This window comes from Arachis duranensis, chromosome 4 (genome assembly GCF_000817695.3).
Source record: "Arachis duranensis cultivar V14167 chromosome 4, aradu.V14167.gnm2.J7QH, whole genome shotgun sequence".
NCBI classification, from domain to species: Eukaryota; Viridiplantae; Streptophyta; class Magnoliopsida; order Fabales; family Fabaceae; genus Arachis; species Arachis duranensis.
The window spans coordinates 24,879,727-24,901,042 of NC_029775.3; the positions used below are offsets into that span (position 1 = coordinate 24,879,727).

General features: G+C 32.7%; 1 protein-coding gene and 1 pseudogene across 1 annotated transcript; both read right to left on the minus strand.

Annotated features, from left to right (window-relative positions):
- Nucleotides 1–7,794: 7,794 nt before the first annotated feature.
- On the minus strand, nucleotides 7,795–10,211 carry LOC107483791 (rust resistance kinase Lr10-like; annotated as a pseudogene).
- Nucleotides 10,212–14,271: 4,060 nt separating this feature from the next.
- LOC107483806 (rust resistance kinase Lr10-like) lies at nucleotides 14,272–15,348 on the minus strand. The gene has a single exon (XM_016104426.3). The coding sequence runs from the start codon at nucleotides 15,346–15,348 to the stop codon at nucleotides 14,272–14,274; it is 1,077 nt and encodes a 358-aa protein (XP_015959912.2).
- Between the last annotated feature and the right edge of the window lie 5,968 nt (nucleotides 15,349–21,316).

Sequence of the window (21,316 nt, forward strand, 5' to 3'; positions counted from 1 at the left end):
CTAGCTCTGTCTCTTACAGCAAAAGGGAATAGCATAAGTCTGTAGACCTCAGGGTCAACCCCATTGGTCTTGACAGTGTCACAGATTTGCAAGAATTCCGCTAAAAACTGATGAGGATCTTCTAATGGAAGTCCATGGAACTTGCAACTCTGTTGCATTAGAGAAACTAATTGAGGCTTGAGCTCAAAGTTTTTTGCTCCAATTGCAGGGATAGAGATGCTTCTCCCATAGAAGTCGGGAGTAGGTGCAGTAAAGTCACCCAGCACCTTCCTTGCATTGTTGGCATTGTTGTTGTTTTCGGCTGCCATGTCTTCTTCTTGTTTGGAGATTTCTGTTAGGTCCTCTACAGAGAGTAGTGCTTTAGCTTCTCTTAGCTTTCACTTCAAGGTCCTTTCAGGTTCAGGGTCAGCCTCAACAAGAATGCCTTTGTCTTTGCTCCTGCTCATATGAAAGAGAAGAGAACAAGAAAGTATGGAATCCTCTATGTCACAGTATAGAGATTCCTTGAGGTGTCAGAGGAAAAGAAAAATAGAAAGAGGAGGTAGAAGAATTCGAACTTATCAAGAGGGATAGAGTTCGAATTGTGCATTGAGGAGGAGTGTTAGTCCATAAATAGAAGGATGTGAGATGAAGGGAAGAATTTTTGAAAATAAATTAAAAGATTTTTAAAAGAATTTTGAAAATTGATTGATGATTTTCGAAAACTAAGAGTGGGAAAGAAATTAAGTGATTTTTGAAAAAGATTTTGAAATTAGAAATCAAAAAGATATGATTGAAAACTATTTAAAAAGATTTGATTTTTAAAAGATATGATTTGGCTAACAAGAAATTCAAAAGATATGATTCAGACATTAAACCTTTCTCAACAGAAAAGGTAACATACTTGAAATGTTGAATCAAATCATTAATTGTTAGCAAGTATTTTTGAAAAATGGAAAGAAATTGATTTTGAAAATATATGATTGAAAAGATATGATTTGAAAAAGATTTGATTTTAAAAGAATTATGGAAACTTGAAAAAAAATCTGAATTAAAAACAAAATCTTCCCTCTTGTGCCATCCTGGCGTTAAACGCCCAGAATGGTATCCATTCTGACGTTTAACGCCCAAAACTTTACCTTTTGGGGCGTTAAATGCCCAGCCAGGGTACCTGACCCTGGCTGGCGTTTAAACGCCAGTTTTCCTTCCTCACTGGGCGTTTTGAACGCCCAGCTTTTTCTGTGTAATTCCTCTGCTGTATGTTCTGAATCTTCAATTCTCTGTATTATTGACTTGAAAAGACACAATTTAAAAATTTTTGGATTTTTTTAATGAACAATCAAAATGCAACTAAGATCAAATAAACAATGCATGCAAGACACCAAACTTAGAAGTTTGTATACTACTGACACTAACAAATTGAGAATGCATATGAGAAACAACAAAACACACAAAACAAGAGAATTTAAAGATCAGAACAAGGAAATCATCAAGAACATCTTGAAGATCAAGGAAGAACATAATGCATGTAATTTTCGAAAATTAGAAGACTAAAAACATGCAATTGACACCAAACTTAAAATTAGACACTAGACTCAAACAAAAAACATAAAAATATTTTTGATTTTAAGATTTTATAAATTTTTTTGTGCTTTTTCGAAAATTATATGGAGAAGTAAAATAAAGGATTCAAAATTCTTAATGAGAATTCCAGGAATCATATATTTTTTGTTTTTATGATTTTATTAATTTTTTTTGTATTTTTTTATTTTTTTCCGAAAACATATAGGAAAAAGGAAGTAATGAATTCAAAGTCCTCAATCAAAATTCCAGGAATTATACCAGGCTAGTCTAAAGCTTGATGGCCAGCCAAGCTTTAGTATACCACCTTGAAACTCTAGAATTCATTCTTAAAATTTCTGAAGAAAAATACCTAATCTAAGCAACAAGATAAACCATCAGTTGTCCAAACTCGAACAATCCCCGGCAACGGCGCCAAAAACTTGGTGCACGAAATTGTGATCATCAATGACGTCATCAACATAGTACGCTCAATTGCAATCTTAACTCTTTATTACAACTTCGCACAACTAACCAGCAAGTGCACTGGGTCGTCCAAGTAATAAACCTTAAGCGAGTAAGGGTCGATCCCACGGAGATTGTTGGTATGAAGCAAGCTATGGTCATCTTGTAAATCTCAGTCAGGCGGATTCAAATGGTTATGGAGGATTGATAATTAAAAGATGAATAAAACATAAAATAAAAATAGAGATACTTATGCAATTCATTGGTGAGAATTTCAGATAAGCGTATGGAGATGCTTTATCCCTTCCGTCTCTCTACTTTCCTACTGTCTTCATCCAATCCTTCTTACTCCTTTCCATGGCAAGCTGTATGTTGGGCATCACCGTTGTCAATGGCTACAGTCCTGTCCTCTCAGTGAAAATGTTCAACGCGCTCTGTCACAGCACGGCTATTCATCTGTCGGTTCTCGATCATGTCGGAATAGAATCCAGTGATTCTTTTGCGTCTGTCACTAACGCCCCACAATCGCGAGTTTGAAGCTCGTTATAGTCATTCAATCCTTGAATCCTACTCAGAATACCACAGACAAGGTTTAGACCTTCCGGATTCTCAAGAATGCTGCCATCAATTCTAGCTTATACCACGAAGATTCTGATTAAGGAATCCAAGAGATAAACATTCAAGCCTTGTTTGCATGTAGAATGGAGGTGGTTGTCAGGCACGCGTTCATAAGTGAGAATGATGATGAGCGTCACATAATCATCACATTCTTCATGTTCTTGGGTGCAAATGAATATCTTAGAACAAGGATAAGCTGAATTGAATAGAAGAACAATAGTAATTACATTAATACTCGAGGTACAGCAGAGCTCCACACCTTAATCTATGGTGTGTAGAAACTCCACCGTTGAAAATACATAAGAACAAGGTCTAGGCATGGCCGAGAGGCCAGCCCCCATGATCTAAGAACTAGACATCCAAAGATGATCCTAAGATCTAAATTGATCCAAAGATGAGAATACAATAGCAAAAGGTCCTATTTATAGAGAACTAGTAGCTTAGGATTTACAAAAATGAGTAAATGACGTAAAAATCCACTTCCGGGCCCACTTGGTGTGTGCTTGGGCTGAGCATTGAAGCTTCCATGTGTAGAAACTTTTCTTGGTGTTAAACGCCAGCTTTTGTGCCAGTTTGGGCGTTTAACTCCCACTTTTGTGCCAGTTCCGGCGTTTAACACCAGGCAGTCTTGAGCTGATTTAGAATGCCGGTTTGGGCCATCAAATCTCGGGCAAAGTGTGGACTATTATATATTGCTGGAAAGCCCAGGATGTCTACTTTCCAACTCAATTAAGAGCGCGCCAATTGGGTTTCTATAGCTCCAGAAAATCCACTTCGAGTGCAGGGAGGTCAGAATCCAACAGCATCTGCAGTCATTTTCAGCCTCTGAATCAGATGTTTGCTCAGGTCCCTCAATTTCAGCCAGAAAATACCTGAAATCACAGAAAAACACACAAACTCATAGTGATGTCCAGAAAAGTGAATTTTAAGTAAAAACTAATAAAAATATAATAAAAACTAACTAAAACATACTAAAAACAATGCCAAAAAGCGTATAAATTATCCGCTCATCAGTAGCTCTGTAGGAAATACTTGGACAGCTAACAAGTTTGTCCAATTCCAGTTTGCGAGCTCATTTTCCTCGTTGCTGTTGGGGAAGAGTAAACGGTCAAGTCATGCAGGACCACAATTTTGACACATAATAAGAGCAAAATGGAGGTTGTCATTGTCAAAGTCTTTACAAGAATGAAAGAAGGAAAAAATAGCCCAAAATTGGTCTTCATCCAATTGTGTGTAAGGAAAATTGTGCTTGTAATAAGCCAATTGAAAACCTTCGATATGTTGTTTATCAGTACTGCCGCTTCCAGGTTTTATCATAAATTTTTCAAAAAAGGCATTAAGCCATAATTGGATAAGCGAGAGAGGGCTGATGAGCGGATAATTTATATGCTTTTGGCATTATTTTTAGGTAGTTTTTAGTAGGATCTAGCTACTTTTAGAGATGTTTTTATTAGTTTTTATACAAAATTCACATTTCTGGACTTTACTATGAGTTTGGGTGTTTTTCTATGATTTCAGGTATTTTCTGGCTGAAATTGAGGGACCTGAGCAAAAATCTGATAGGAGGCTGACAAAGAACTGCTGATGTTGTTGGATTCGGACCTCCCTGCACTCAAAATGAATTTTCTGGAGCTATAGAACTCCAAATGGTACGCTCTCAACTGCGTTGGAAAGTAGACATCCAGGGCTTTCCAGCAATATATAATAGTCCATACTTTATTCGAGTTTAGATGACGCAAACTGGCGTTCAACGCCAGTTCCATGCAGCATTCTCGAGTAAAACGCCAGAAACACATCACAAACCAGAGTTAAACGCCAATAGACGTTACAACTTGGCGTTTAACCCCAAGAGAAGCCTCTGCACATGTAAAGCTCAAGCTCAGTCCAAGCACACACCAAAGTGGGCCCCGGAAGTGAATTTCTGCACTTAGACTTATTTCTATAAACCCTAGTAACTAGCTTAGTATAAATAGAACTTTTTACTATTGTACTAGAGGTCTTTTTCCAATATTTCGTATTCATATGTCCTTTGGGAAGGCTGGCCATTCGGCCATGCCTAGACCATCACTTATGTATTTTCAACGGTGGAGCTTCTACACACCATAGATTAAGGTGTGGAGCTCTACTATACCTCGAGAATTAATGCAATTACTATTATTCTTCTATTCAATTCAGCTTATTCTTATTCTAAGATATTCATTGCACTTCAACATGATGAATGTGATGATCCGTGACACTCATCATCATTCTCACCTATGAACGCGTGATTGACAACCAATTCCATTCTACCTTAGATCGAGCGTGTATCTCTTGGATTCCTTAATCAGAATCTTCGTGGTATAAGCTAGAATCCATTGGCAGCATTCTTGAGAATCCGGAAAGTCTAAACCTTATCTGTGGTATTCCGAGTAGGATTTAGGGATTGAATGACTGTGATGAGCTTCAAACTCGCGATTGTTGGGCGTAGTGATAGACGCAAAAGAATCACTAGATTCTATTCCGACATGATCGAGAATCGACAGATGATTAGCCATGCTGTGATAGAGCATTTGGACCATTTTCACTGAGAGGATGGGAAGTAGCCATTGACAACGGTGACGCCCTACATATAGCTTGCCATAGAAAGGAGTAAAAAGAATTGGATGAAGGCAGTAAGAAAGCAGAGATTCAACGGGAACAAAGCATCTCCATACACTTATCTGAAATTTCCACCAATGATTTACATAAGTATCTCTATCTTTATTCTACGTTTTATTTATCTTTATATTCAAAAACCATTATAACCATTTGAATCCACCTGACTGAGATTTACAAGATGAACATAGCTTGCTTCATACCAACAATCTCTGTGGGATCGACCCTTACTCACGTAAGGTATTACTTAGACGACCCAGTGCACTTGCTGGTTAGTTGTGCGAAGTTGTGAAAAAAGTGTGATTCACGTTTGAGAGCTCCAAGTCTATTGGCACCATTGTTGATGATCACAATTTCGTGCACCAAGGGCCCCCTGTACTGATTATACTATTGTCGCGGAGACAATGGTCGAATTGACTAAGCTCCTCGAAAATATGCCCTAGAAGGAGTTTGGCCAAATTAAGTGCTTTCCATTCGTGAAGTAGAGCAGCCAAGGGAAGAAAGAGCTTTGACATCTGAATACTTCGAGAATAGAAAATAATTGCATTCAGCCAATAAAACAAGAAGGCTACGTGCTCATTATCTGTAACATCAGTGCCTTCTTCACCCATGTTATGAGTTATAAAATCACTATAAGAATTGGTTAAGGTAACATTGTATTGGCGCTCAGGCTTCATGTCAGGAATACAATCTGGCGGACTTATCGGAAGTCCTGTGATAGTGGCTGTGTCTAAAAGAGACATACCGATCATTCCACAAGGGATGTGAAAGTTGTTGGTTGTCCTCTTCCAAAAACAAGTCACAGCTCCAATCATCCAAGAGAGCGTTGTAGGTGAGAAATGGGAGAGCCTTAGTAGTTCTTGTATCCCTAAAGCCCCCCAGTCAGCATTTTTTGTGGGTGCAAGGCGCTGATACCAGGTCGTGAAGTCGAATCCTCGAGGATTAATCTTTGGATTATTCCTGAAAGATTTTTGATTAATGAAGAAAGAAATGTTGAAGGCCTGGTTAATCAACAAATCTTCTCCCTCAACACTAGGGAAGAAAGGAAGTTTCTTGTTCGCCCTTTCTAGGGATTCAACCGGTCCGAGGAAACAATGAGTATTTGCACCCATGGTGAAAGGGATCAAGATCCTAGTATCATTAACTTGAAGTTGAGAGTCGTCAATGACTTCATCATTGACTTGATTCAGTATACGAAGGAATGGCAGAGCTGGTGGTGCTACTGCAGGACCTTTACCTTTGTTTTGAGCAGCAACATGAGAGGAAGAAGTGGCCATGGAAAAATAAGGAAAAAGGAAGTTTTTAAAAAGTTGAAGGTTACGTGAAAGAGCTTGAGATAAGAGAAATTTAGAGAGCAAGGGATCGAGAAAAGTTGAATAAAGGTGAAAATGTTGAATTTAAAATGATTACTATAGCCGTTATTATAGAAGGAATGCGAAAAGAGGTAATTTCGCAAAGAAGGCAAAGTGGAAGAAAGAGAAAGTGCAAGTCTCGGGAAACGTGTCAAGTGGATCAATATTAATGGAAAGTTAAATGGTAATTATTACTGATTTAGAAATTGAAGTTTGAATTTGGATTAAGTGTTTCATCTTCTAATAATGTTATCGATGGCAAACACATTAATCCAAGAGGGCAATTTGTTGATCGGAAAAATATTTTTCTATGAAGGCAAATGGTTTGAAGTAGTAAAGAGGTCAAAGACATAAGCAGTTTTCAAAAAGATACACGTGCAAGCATTAGATGGGGGTACTCGACACGGATTTGATCTCAAGGCCGTTATTAAATCGAACAAGTTAAATCGAACAAGGTGCTCGAGTCAGGTAATCGAATAAGTTCTTCGAATAAGTGGACCGAGCAGTTATGGTAGTGGAGGAGTTAAAGGCTTTTATCACGCGAGGAAATTATGGGTAACGTTTATAGGCAAAGAGGAGGGAACAGTTACCAAGGGATCTGCATTCAAGGCTGTGATTTTGTAATTAATGTAGTTAATTGTCAGCTACCAAATGTAGATTATAAATAGTAGAAAATTTTAAGGAATAATGGTTGGAACTTTAACTCAGAAAAGACACTCAAGCACACTCACATCCCCAGAGAATTTCTGAGTCTGCGATCGAGTCACTTTTCTGTAGGGTTCCTTCCACATTTTCTTCTTTCAATTTATTTTCTTGTAAACTTTATCTTTCAAATGTTCTTTACTTTCAATGTCCAATTTACGTTTCTACACTTTTAGTTTTCATGTCAAAGCCCTTTGACTCAATCGAAGGCATTTTACTGCTTTCTTTTAATTTCAATGCAAACTTTTCTGTTTTCCGTACATTTCTTTTCGAAAACTTTATTCATTTGTTTCTTTTATTGATTTCCAAATTTTATTTTATCTTTTATCCCAAATGCCATCTAATCAAAGACACTTTGATGCACTTTTAGAAATATGGTACCTACAAAGAGGAGTAGGTTTCGCTCCCAAACCACTAGATATCGAACCACCATTAATTTGCTAAAAATCGACAAAACAATACCATTGCAATTATTTGATGAATATTACTGTGGAAGAGAAGCAAAATCATTGTCCATCAAGTATTGAAATGGATTCAAAGGCTGTGAAATTTCTACTGAGCCTTCCAACATTTTCACAATAGCACTCATCATAGGCCTTGATTTTGGCCTATACTGAACACACCACAAAGCTACCTTAATCATTCTTTCTACCATCTCCTTATGTTTCTCCAACAATAATTCAGACACTAATGTTGAATCCTGTAATTCTTCACCATCAATTTTTTTCCAAACCCACATTGGAAATCACTCTTGGCTTTCAGGAACATTAGTATCAACATTTCTTCTCCCACCAATGATTTCAAACAACAACATCCTAAAGCTATAAACATCACATTTGTGAGTCACAGGGAAAGGCATCCAAAGCTCCAATGCAGCATAACCAGGGGTTTCTCTGCCTCCGGTCATGGATATATGAGTATTATCCCTGTTGCAAAGCTTGGCCAATCCGAAATCCAGACTTTATGATTAAAATTCATGTCCAAGAGAATTTTTGACAGCTTAATATCATAGTAGATTATTCTTTAATTTGTGGACACTCTTCATGCAAATAAGCAATGTCTCATGCTGTTCTAACCGCAATCTCATGAAGCTTTTCAAATTTCGAAGCCTTAACTTGTTTGAATAAATACTTGTCAAGAGAGCCATTTCCCATATACTTATAAAACTATTGCAATCAAGTTCTTTTCATCACAAAATCCAAAGAATCTAAGTTAAATCTCCTCCTGAGCTTGACATTACTCAGCAAATGAAACTTTGAAGTAAAGTAATATAGTGGTAAGGAACAAAGTGAAGAAGAGGAAAATTAAAGAATATTCGACAATCAAAATAGAGTTAAGAGAAAACTGAAAACTTAACATGAAATGCTATCCATGTTACGGAATACTTACCGACATACAAGACCAGAACACTTTATAGTAATTAACAAGCTTGAATCAGAAATACTAGGATAATCAGAATTTATTAGATTTTGTCGTTACTTGACCGTTTAATTTTGAGTAATACCTCAAATAGGTCCGCAAGGAATTCACCGTTGGACAGATTTGTCCCCAACAAAATTTAACTAAAATTTTGTCCCTGACGTTTTTAGTTATATACCAGATACGTCTCTGTGGCAGTTTGACCCGGTCAGGACGTCCTACGTGGAGGTTAACGGGCTGACGTGTCAGGTTAACTGCCACATGTCACCTACAGGATAATTTGGTCCCCATCTAAGTTGGACAAAACGACGTCGTATTAGATCATGAGACGAACGACGTTATTTTGTGGAGGAAAAATTCGTCCCTACCATGGAAGGCAGAGTTACGAAATGGCAATATTTTAAATAGGGGACTTATCTGTCTGTTCGAGGAGACCTATCTGCCTGATGATTATGCTTTTATAGGGACCTATTTGTCTGATAACCTAATGTTTGGGGACCTATCTGACCTATAATTGGTGACATTACCCTCAAATATATTCATTGTCTTTTTTTTTAGTTTCATCAAAAGCATAAGCTGATGTATCTAGACCTAGTAGCTTGCAAAATTCTAATCCTCCCTCTCATGACACTCAAAGTGAAGATTCTCCTACACATGTCACAAAAAAATGTCTCAGGCAAGCCCAAAGTATGTTAATTTTGAATGATTTAATGCATATGTTGAATGATGGCTTGAAGGAGAGAGTGAAGCAATCAGAAGATCTGTTGTTGAAGAAGAATGAGGATAGCCAAGTTGTGAAGAAGCATACTGTTTTTGCTTTGTTTAGTATAATAATTGGAGACATTAGTAGTTGTAGTTGTGTTTTGTATGTATCTAGTGATTGTTTAGGCAAGTTTTAATCTGTGTTAATTATCAAATTGTTAGATTGAAATGTCTCATTATATTTTGATGGATATACATGAAATCAATTGTGGTGAAATAGTATAAAAGAAACACATTGCTTTTAGTTTGAACAATCTAGATGCCACTGGTTGTAGCTGTCATGGTCTCAGCACTAACACTCTTCTGGGCCTTGGGTCTGATTACTATTTGCCTTAGATTGGACGTCTAAAAGGTTGCTGAGCCTGGAATAAACAAAATTATTATGAGGATGTTTCATACAGATTTCAACACACGCATTAAGTCATTCAAAATTAGCATACTTTGGGATTGTCTGAGACATTTTTTGTAACATGTGAAGGAAAATCTTCAATTTAAGTGTCATGAGAGAGAGGATTAGAATTTTGCAAGCTACCAGGTCCAGATACATCAGCTTGTATTTTCAATGAAACCAAAAAAGTCAATGAATTTATTTGAGGGTAATGTCACCAATTATAGGTTAGATAGGTCCCCAAACATTAGGTTATCAGACAAATAGGTCCCTACAGAAGCATAATCATCAGGCAGATAAGTCCCCTCAAACAGGTCAGATAGGTCCCCCATTTAAAACGTTGCCTTTTCGCAACTCTGCCTTCCATGGTGGGGATGAATTTATCCTCAACAAAACGACGTCGTTCGCCTCACGATCCAATACGACGTTGTTTTGTACAGCTTGGATGGGGATGAAATTGCCCTGGGTGACACGTGGCAGTTAACCTGACACGTCATCGTGTTAACCTCCACGTAGGACGTCTTGACCGGATCAAACTGCCATGGGGACGTATCTGGTTTATAACTAAAAATGTCAGGGACAAAATTTTAGTTAAATTTTGTTGGGACAAATCTGTTCGACCGTAAATTTTTTGAGGACCTATTTGGGGTATTATTCTTTAATTTTTTTAGTTTAGTAATCTAATAATTGATGATAAAAAATAATAATTTTTTGTGTCAAAGTTATTTTATTTTATATTTTTTAATTATTATTAAAATAATGTTAAAATAAATTATTTTATAATCCAGATTATCCATATTGAATTACTAAAAATTATATATTATAAGCATACTTACTCGTAGAAATTAGAAATTAATGAAAGAGTTACCTCAGTCTTGCTTAACCAAAATTTTCTATATCTCTAATAGGGTGGCTGAATTGCAACTTTTCTCGTAAAAAAAGAACTACTGAGACAGTTTTGATACCGAAACCTTGAAGTCACTATTTTCCTAAAGCCCAGATAAAAAATAGTATCTAAAGCCAATAAAGATAATATCTGATTTTATTCTCATTTAATTCTAAATAAAAAATAATTATGACTTATTCTATTTAGCATTTATAACAATAAATGAGATTACTGTTATATAAGTCATTTAATTTGAAATAGTATCATTTGTAATTATAATCAATATATGTATTATTCACAAACAAACTAAAAAATTAAATAATTAATAATATTGTTAGATACAACAAATCTATAATTATAAATATTTAGAAATTAATTTTATTACATTGTTAGTGTAAAATAATTTTACCATGTATCTAATTACGTAATATAACATCAGTAAAAATAATTACTTTTCACATTAATTGTGTAAATAATATAATTGTGTGACTGCTTAAAATATTTTACACTATCAAAATATCAATACATCCAAATTAAACTTAAATATTATATATGTAAAATTATGGATAATAAATCTCTTAATAGCCGATATTTATTAGGGTTAAGTATGATTTTGGTCCCTAAGGTAGGGGCTGAAAATTTATTTCGTTCTCAGCCTTTTTTTTCGCTACAAAATGTTCTCAAAGGTTTAACTTAGTTTTAAAATCGTCCTTTTTACCAAAATTTTTATTTTTATTACCAAATTATCCCTAATTAAAAAATATTAAAAAAAGAGTTAAAGGGAATCACGAACGGTGCTGTCGTTGTTCCTCGTCGTTCGGTCTTTGCCGCTGGATCTCGCCGCCAGATCTCGTCACTGCTCCTCTTCCTTGCTCGACGTCGACGCGAGCAGATCCAAGACAGTGGATGTCGCACGCCACTCGCCATTTCTGCTGCTCTTCCTCACTCAGCGCCGGTCGTCACTGCTCCTCGCCGGCCGTTCCTTCTCCTCGTCGTTTCTACTACTCACCGTTTTTGTTATTTATGTTGTTGAATTTGTTTGATTTGTGGATTTTGTTAATTACATTAATTTCTGATTATGCTCCTAGCTGTTTGTTGATTTTATTAATTTTTGCTGATTATGTTTCTAATTTCATTTTGCTTCTGGTTACTCTGCTTCTAGTTCTAGTTCTGCTTCTCGTTGCTTGTGTTTTTAGTTCTAGTTGCTTGTGCTTCTAGTTCTGATTTTGCTTCTAATTCAATTTCATTCTGCTCCTATTTTTGGTTATTTGTGCTTCTGGTTTTGATTTTTATTCTAATTCCATTGTTTCTGTTTCTGCATCTGGTTGCTCTTTTTTTTTTAATTTTTATGACATTGTTGGATTGTTGTTGTTATTGATGCTTCGATAAAAATGATGGTGGTGGTGGATTCTGATTCTGGTTCAGTTTTTGTTCTGTTTTTGGTTGTTTTAGAAAAAAAAGGAAGAGTATTTTTGTCTAAAAAACGATTTTAAAATAAAGTTAAATTTTTAGGATTATTTTATAGAAAAAAAGACCAAAAATAAAATAAATTTTTACTCTCTACCTTAAAAACTAAAATTATATTTAATCCTATTTATTAATATTATATGCTTTATATAGATATATGCTTGTTATTAATATTATATAATATAGTTAAAACGCGTTGCTTACTTCATCGAGTGTTCCGTAGCTTCTTCATACAAAGGACATATATATCAAATCAAATAGTAAATAGAAATTATGAGTGTTGTGTTGTGGTGATCCTCGGCCGGCGTAAGATTTTCAATTTCTCTCTATTTCTATTTTGTCTTCCGTTGTGATTAGGGATAGCAAGTGGAGAAGTCCGTCTTATCTCGTTCTGTCTCGCCAGAAGCTTATTTTTTAGCGGACTGGTCCGTCTCGTCCCGTCTAGTGAGACGATTCTAAAATTCTAACCCGTCCCGCCTAATGACATGCTGGCGGGCTAAGCCTGTCAAATAATTTTTTTTTACTTTTAACTATTAAATAATATATATAAAGACAAATTTTTTTTTATTTTTTATTTTTAACTATTATAATTTCTAAAAATATAAACAAATTATAATTTTTATATTCACAAACATTAAAGTCTTTATAATTATAAATATCTAATAAATATAATTATAAACCAAGTTTCATCCAAAACATAATTATAAATATTGTTCCCAAAGCAAAATAAACATAATCTAAAACATAATTATAAATATTGTTTCTAAAACAAAATAAATATAATCTGAAATACTCAATTTTCATCTTCATTCTCTTGTAAGTTGGGTTGGGGGAAGTTGGGTTTTGGTAAAAAAAATTGTAAAAATACCCATTGCTAAAAAAATTCTAAGCCCGACGAAGAAGCCCGCTCTGCCCCGCCAAAATCCGCGGTTTAAGCGGTGCGGATTAGGCGGACTTTTACTATTTACGATCCTAATTTTTCACCCCAATTCGTCTTTTTGGCAGATTATGCGAACCGATCCGACGAATTTAGACCCATTTGCCACCCCTAATTGTGATATAGAGATCATAAGATTTGAACCAGAGCTCATTTAAAAAATTAACTTCATGTTAACATTAAAAACAACACAATCATAGCATAACATTTAGAAAATTATTATCAAGTCTATGCTAACAAATAAATACATAAATACATAAACAATACTAATATCTTTATTTTATGTATCAAATATTAATTATGTATATTTGCTAAATACATATCTAGCTAGTTTTGTTTATGTATATTTGACAACATATATACCTAATTGGTGGGTCCAATTTTTTTTATTAAAATAATATATTTATGTATTACAAAATTATTAATATTAAATTATTATAAAAAATTTGTATGATCAAAATAAACAAATTAAAAATATTTATATTTAAATTACATGTGAAAAAATGTAAGAAAAATTAATTAGTTTAAAAAATGTTGAAAACTTTAAATTTGTAAAGCAAAAAGAGAATAAAAAACTATTTTAAAAACTAATTTAATTTATGATATTCAAAACCTAAAATAATTTTCTTAATGCAAAGTTAAAGAACAATTAAATTCTAATAAATAATAATAAACATGTCAAATAATATATGAACAAATTATATTATGACATATAAAACCTAAATGACACATAATTAATATTGTGACACATAGTATTGTTGTTCACGTTAACATGCTATGTGTCACTTATATATCCCTCGTCACTCCATCACACAAGGTAAAACCATTGGCACTACCATTTCACATCACCCGGCCATATTTAGGAACTAACTTGGCTCACGTTCACCAATCTCGTGGGCGTTTTTTGTACAATTGAAATCTTGAGTACAATTTTGATGCATATAGCCAATATTTGAAACTATTTTGTGGCTTTACTCAATAATGCGTGACAATCTTAAATAATTTACAACAAATATTTTGCAACAAAAGTAGATAAATTAAATCAACCACTAGAAAACTTTCATTTTACTCCCTACTAATGGTAATTCAATCCCATCATGCTCTAAATTGGATCAGCAGTTACAATATTGGAGTCCACATCAATCACAGAAGAGTCACAATAACTACTTGTAGTTGCAGTTGTACCATTGCAATTATTTGATGAATATTGCTGTGGAAGAGTAGCAAAACCATTGTCCATCAAGTATTGAAATGGATTCAAAGGTTGAGAAATCTCTACTGAGCCTTCCAACATTTTCACAACAGCACTCATCATAGGCCTTGATTCTGGCCTATACTGAACACACCACAAAGCTACCTTAACCATTCTTTCTACCATCTCCTTATGTTTCTCCAACAATAATTCAGACACTAATGTTGAATTCTGTAACTCTCCAGCATCAATTTTTTTCCAAACCCACATTGGAAACCACTCTTGGCTTTCCGGAACATTAGTATCAACATTTCTTCTCCCACCAATGATTTCAAACAACAACATCCCAAAGCTATAAACATCACATTTGTGAGTCACAGGGAAAGGCATCCAAAGCTCCGGCGCAGCATAGCCGGGGGTTCCCCTGCCTCCAGTCATGGATATATGAGTATTATCCCTGTTGCAGAGCTTGGCCAATCCGAAATCCGCAACCTTAGGATTGAAATTCATGTCCAAGAGAATATTCGCCGGCTTAATATCATAGTGAATTATTCTTTGTTGACACTCTTCGTGCAAATAAGCAATGCCTCTTGCTGTTCCAACCGCAATCTCATGAAGCTTTTCAAATTCCAAAGCCTTAACTTGTTTGAATAAATACTTGTCAAGAGAGCCATTTCCCATGTACTCATAAACTATTGCAATCAAGTTCTTTTCAACACAAAATCCGAATAGTTTAACTAAGTTGAAATGATGAACTTTACCTAAAGTTCCAATTTCAGCCATAAACTGTTCTTGGATTCCTTTGTCAGAACTTCTAAACAGAACCTTCACAGCTACAATGGTATCGTCACTAAAAACTCCTTTGTATACCGAACCAAAACCTCCCGATCCCAATAAATAAGAGAAGTTATCAGTTACAATCTTTAACTGTTGAGTAGTGAACCTAAATGGCTTGTCCTTTTCAATGTCATTCAGAAATTTATCCATAGTGTGAGTTAAAAATTGTGCATCCCGAATCACTTTTATACCTACAATCTTAATCCTTCCGCGACATATTGCTAAACAAAGTGATATAAAGATCACAATCCCACCTGCAAAATGTGAATTGAACGAGAAATATGATGGCCAAATCATTAAATATGGAAACTTAATTAAGATATCATGGTTATAAAACAATAGTTAAATAAAATTAAACTCACCCACGATTATCATTACTAAAGCCGGTCGATCTAGTCCTCCTGAGCTTGACATTACTCAGCAAATGGAGGTTTGAAAGTACAGAAATATAGTGGTATGGAACAAAGTGAGGAAAAGGAGAATTAAAGAATATTAGACAATCGAAATAGAGTAAAGAGAAAACTGAAAACTTAACATGAAAAAGTTATCCGTGTTATGGAAAACTTGTGGAGATTGGAGAAGACAAGAAAATTTTATATCATACAGGAGATCGATAATGATTAAGAAGTGCTAGAATCACTCAAGAGAGAAGATTAATTAAAAAAATAGTTTAGTGTATTTAATTGTGTATAATGGATACAAGATACTATATATATAAAAATTCTAAAATCTAGAGATCAGTAATTTTATTAAAATTTGGCCACACTTAATCAGTAAAAAAAAAAAAATAATTCTACATTATTGGATGAAAATTTATTCCATTAAAAACATCAATAATAACTAATTAATGATTATAAATCATAAAACTTGCTAGTCCTAACTCCTAATACTCCTGGTGCAGAAATTATCATCATAAATACTTACTAGTTAACTATGAACTCTCAACTACTAATCGCTTTATACATTATTATTCTAATAAAAAGCTTGAAAGGATCAGGCCGGTCTTTATAAAAATTATTGTATGTACGTCAGTATAATATACAGAAAAAAAGAATGTTGTATTGTACAGTGTACACTATAAAATATAGACATAGAGACAAACCCAACATGACATAAAAGCACATAACGCTAATTTCAATTTTTGTGGGACACGAGAATACGGTGTGTATATATATATAACAAATTTTAGATAAATTGTGATAATATCTTAATAATTATTAGTATTTTTATTCGTAATAATATTACAAAAATATAAATTTTTTAAAATTATGTTAATTGTGTCATAATGTTATAAATTATAGTACAAATGATTTATATAATTAAATTATTTTTACAAAAAATCGTAAAAGATAAAAGTTTCTATCAATTAAAACTAAAATTTAAAAGAAGTTAATATGTATATTTTTATATTTAATTAGGTGTTAAGTTTGTTGTATAAATAAAAATAATTAATTCTTATGCTTGTTATTAAAAAATAATATTTTTTCTGTATGTATATAAAAATATGATTAGATATTAGCATAAAAAAATTTATCTTGATAGTTATAAAATTAAATCAATTTGTTTCAAACAATTAAATCTTGATTCTAACTTTTAATTACAATATTAGTATTCTCTCCAAATTATATGTAATAAAATTTTGAAAGAAAAGAAGTAAAAATATAGATTAGAAAGATAAGTAGTAAAAATTTAAAACTAAATGAAAAATATGCATGTAATAATAATATTTTTAATTTGAATTATATTATCTTGTCAATTTTATTTTTTGTAGCACAGAAAGGTAGAGAAAAATAGAAAATAAAGAAAAGAGAGAGAAAGATAAATAAGAAAAATGAGAGAGGAAGTTTGTTAATTTTGAAAAGTAAAATTTTATTTTAATTATAATAAAAAAATATATAGTGACATATTTTGGTTTGTCAAATTATTAATATAAAATATAAATTATAAATTATATATAGAATAAAAAAGATAGAGAGAAATAGAAACAATGAGAGAGGTAGATAAGAGAATAAAGAAAATATTTTCTTTCAATTTTAATAAAAAAGCATCATGTGGCACATTTTACTTATTAAATTAGTTAGTAATATATAATATATGATATATAATATAGTTATATTTTAGTTTTAGTTTTAATATTTTAATTTTAATTTTAATTTAAATACAATTAGAAAATGTCATGTTACATATTTTAATGGTCAAATTTGTAATTAGTCATTATCTCATTGACGCTGTGCACCAAAATCGTCTCTGAAATTTCAATTGCACTAATTACATCCATGAGATTAGAAAAATTGTACCATATTAGTCTTTGACTCGTTTTTCGTTAATGATGCACTGACGTAGCTTGATGATGTGGACCGTGTCACCTCATGGTTTGGCCACGTGTAACAGTATAATGACGTGTCAGTCAACGACACGTGGCATGCTGTCATGGATGGTTATACCACGTGTCACAATACTATTTTGCCGCGTGTTAGATTGTGCCACGTGTGTCACAATATTATTTGTTCTCGTGTCATCCACTATGTTATCATTACATATGTACCAAATTAATCCCTTACTTTACATTAAATGATTCATTTTAGTCTCTAAAATTGAATATCGTGCATCAAATTAGTCCCTTTATAAGTTTGTTCTCTTTTTTTCTTTTTTATAAATTCAAAATTTTTAATATCTTTAAATACACTAATTTTAATTTTATTTTTTTACAAATTATTTAAATACAAGTGCTTTTATAAATTTTTTAAAAATTTTAGTTTTAATTATACAATTTTTTTTCTACAATATTTTATTAAAATTTGAGATATTGATATTGATTTAGTAAAGAGTGTAAGTTAAAAGTATAATAATATTTCCTAATACAAACTTTTTAATATTTAACACCTTCATAAATATTTTAAGAATACTTGATAAGGCATTTGTTAACTAATATAAATTCATTATTCTTATCCGTTTTAATAATATTTGATTCACCGTATAATTGACTTCTCACTAAATTAATAAGATAGATTTAGGGGCGCGCTACACATCCATATAACCATGTAACTAAGTTGGCCCAAACCCAAATAGAGTCACGCGCATTAATGACGAGTAAAAACATGCGCTTTATCTTCTTCTTCTTCTCCCTGACGCTTCTTCTTCTGTTTTCAAATATATGCATACGTCATCTTCTTCTTCTTTCAAATTCACGTATACCTCCTCCTCATCCTCCTCCTCCTTCTTCTTCTTTGTGCACACAGATTCTTCTTCTGCTTCTCTTCCTCTACCTTCTCTTCTTCTTCTTCTCTTTCTGCGTTATCGTCATCACCAACAACACCAATATTTTGCTAATAGATTATTTTTTTCATTGAATTGAATGGAATGCAATTGTTATATTAAATTGAATTGAATTGAATGGATGTAGGTATTTTGAATTTGAATTGAATTGATAATATCTAAATTATAGACAGAGGTGTTTCGAATTTAATTTCATATAATGGATTATATTTCGTTCACTGAGTACAATCAGGTGAACCGAAATGGTCAACACCACTGAACCGAACACCAATTATGTGCTGAATAAACGTGATAAGCATTCAGTCAGTAAGAAAAATATTTCTGCATGCATAAGGACTCAACTAAATACATTAACAATCAAGTGAATCAAAATGAGTAATACCACATGAACATTGTTCGGTTCGGTGGCCTTTGTAATTTTGATTTACCAGATGAATGTTGTTCGATTCGATGACTTCCTTTTACTTTGTTCAGTATTTAAGATTATTGTGATAGCATGTAACAATCATTTCCTAGTTGTCTCAACGTAATAACCTCATTCAACTGATTTGAAGTTGATTCATTCATTGTTTCAATTCAGAAGTCCAGATCGAAGAAGAAAACAAAGAAGAAGAAGAAGAAGAAGAACGACGAAGCTAATTAGGTTGAAGTCAATCCAGATCTATAACGAAGAACGCGAGTAGAGAAGAAGAAGAAGAACAAGAAAGAAAACGCGAGCAGAGGAGAATGGCGAAGCCTATAACGCAAGCAAAGGTTTAGGTTGCAGCAAAAGGTTTACGTTAAGCAAATGTCATAGAAAGTTTACGTTATATGTAACGCATGAATCACAAACGATTTGGAGATGGGACATTGGAGGATGCGCGTATAACCAAAAAGACTTGGATAACATCTATGTATTTCTTACATGGATGTAGAGCTTTTCTCATAGATTTATACTGTCGATTATAATAATTCATTTTATTTATAACTTAGCTAGGTAGCCTTTTCATATATTACAATATTAATTAATATAAGCACTTATTGTAACCATGGCTTGAACAGTATTAAAATAGATACAAATACAAGAGGCAATAATAAAATTTTGGATTTAACTAACATGTGCTATAATAGTACGAGTTAAATATAAAATTTTAGATTTAGCTAAAACATATAAAATTCAAATCTTGTTAACGATCTAGATCCTTATTAGGATCTCTAAGTATAATATAAAAAACGATTAAATAAAAAAAAAAGACTCTTTTATGCTCTAATGATACAAGTTAAAATTATTAATTAAAAAATTTATTATAAAAAATTGTATAATAAAAAATATAATAAAATTAGTGTATAAAAAATATTGAGAATTTTAAATTTACAAAAAATGACAACAAACTGATGAAGGGACTAATTTGGTGTATGACATTCAATTTTAGGAAATAGTAAAATGAGTCATTTGATGTAAAGTAAGGGAACCAATTTGGTGCATATGCAATGATGACATAGTGGATGACACGTGAACAAATAACATTGTGACATGTGGCATAGCCATTCGCGTCAGCATGCCATGTGTTGCTGACTGACACGTCATCATACCGTTACACGTGGCCAAACCATGAGGTGACACGTGTCACTAAAGATTCACGTCATCAAGCCACGCCAGCGCGTCGTTAATAGAAAACGGGTCAATGACTAATATGGTGCAATTTTTCTAATCTTAGGGACGTAATTAATGCAATTGGAATCTTATGAACGATTTTAGTGCACGATGTTAATCTCAAGAACCATTTTGAGAATTTAGTTGATAGAAAAAGGAAGAAAAAAGATGGGAAAATTCTTTAATTTTTAGAGAGAAATATTTAATTTTAATTTTAATGATAAGAAAGTAATATGTAACACATTTTAATTGTAAAATTAATAATATATAATAGAAATAGATATAAAAGCTTTAAGATAATTTTTTATTTTAGTAACTAATAATATATATATTATTATAAATTAAGAATAAAGTTAAACATATGATTATATTTGATTGTATCTAAATACATAAAATTGACTAACTTGAATTTCTACCCTCAATTTATTGTCTATGCTTATAGTATTTGTTAATGTGTACACAGCTTGGTGAGCGCAAATCAAATAAGATCATCTCTCACCTAAGACCATCTCCAATAGGGAATTCATCTCAATTCCTATTTATGGCCCACTTGTCATAAAAAGTAACTCCACATCAGATTTTGCGTCATAACCAATAAATAGGAACTCAATAAATCTCTCTCTTCTCCATTAGAAGGAACTAACTTTAATCCCTATTGTGGTCCTACCTAATTAATTAATTAAGTAATTAAAATTAATATAATAATTATTATTTTTTAATAATATTATTTAAATTTATAAATTCAAAATAATTCAATATTATAAAATATTAAAATAAATAACTTAAATTTGATTAGTATTTTAAATTTTATAAATAAAAATAAATAATTCAACTAAAAATTATTTTATAATATATAAAAATTAAATTTATTTTTTATGTAAAATAAATTTAATTAATTATGATTTAATATAACAATATAAATAATATTTGATATTGATTTAACATAATTATTTATATTAATTATAATTTAATATAATTAATTATTAAGTTGCAAGTCCCTACTTAGAGAGACTCTCAACCTTGATCCCCGTGAAGAGCCCTCTTTCTCTTTTCACTCCAATGATAATTGAGTCCTCATATGTCAGAAGAGGAACTCTATTTCTTAGCATTGGAGTTGCTCTAAGTACGCGCAAACATCGCCATCAATATTTATGAATAATGAGTTTTAGGGTGGCTTTGCTTCTGTAGGCGTTGGCGGGGTAGTGAATA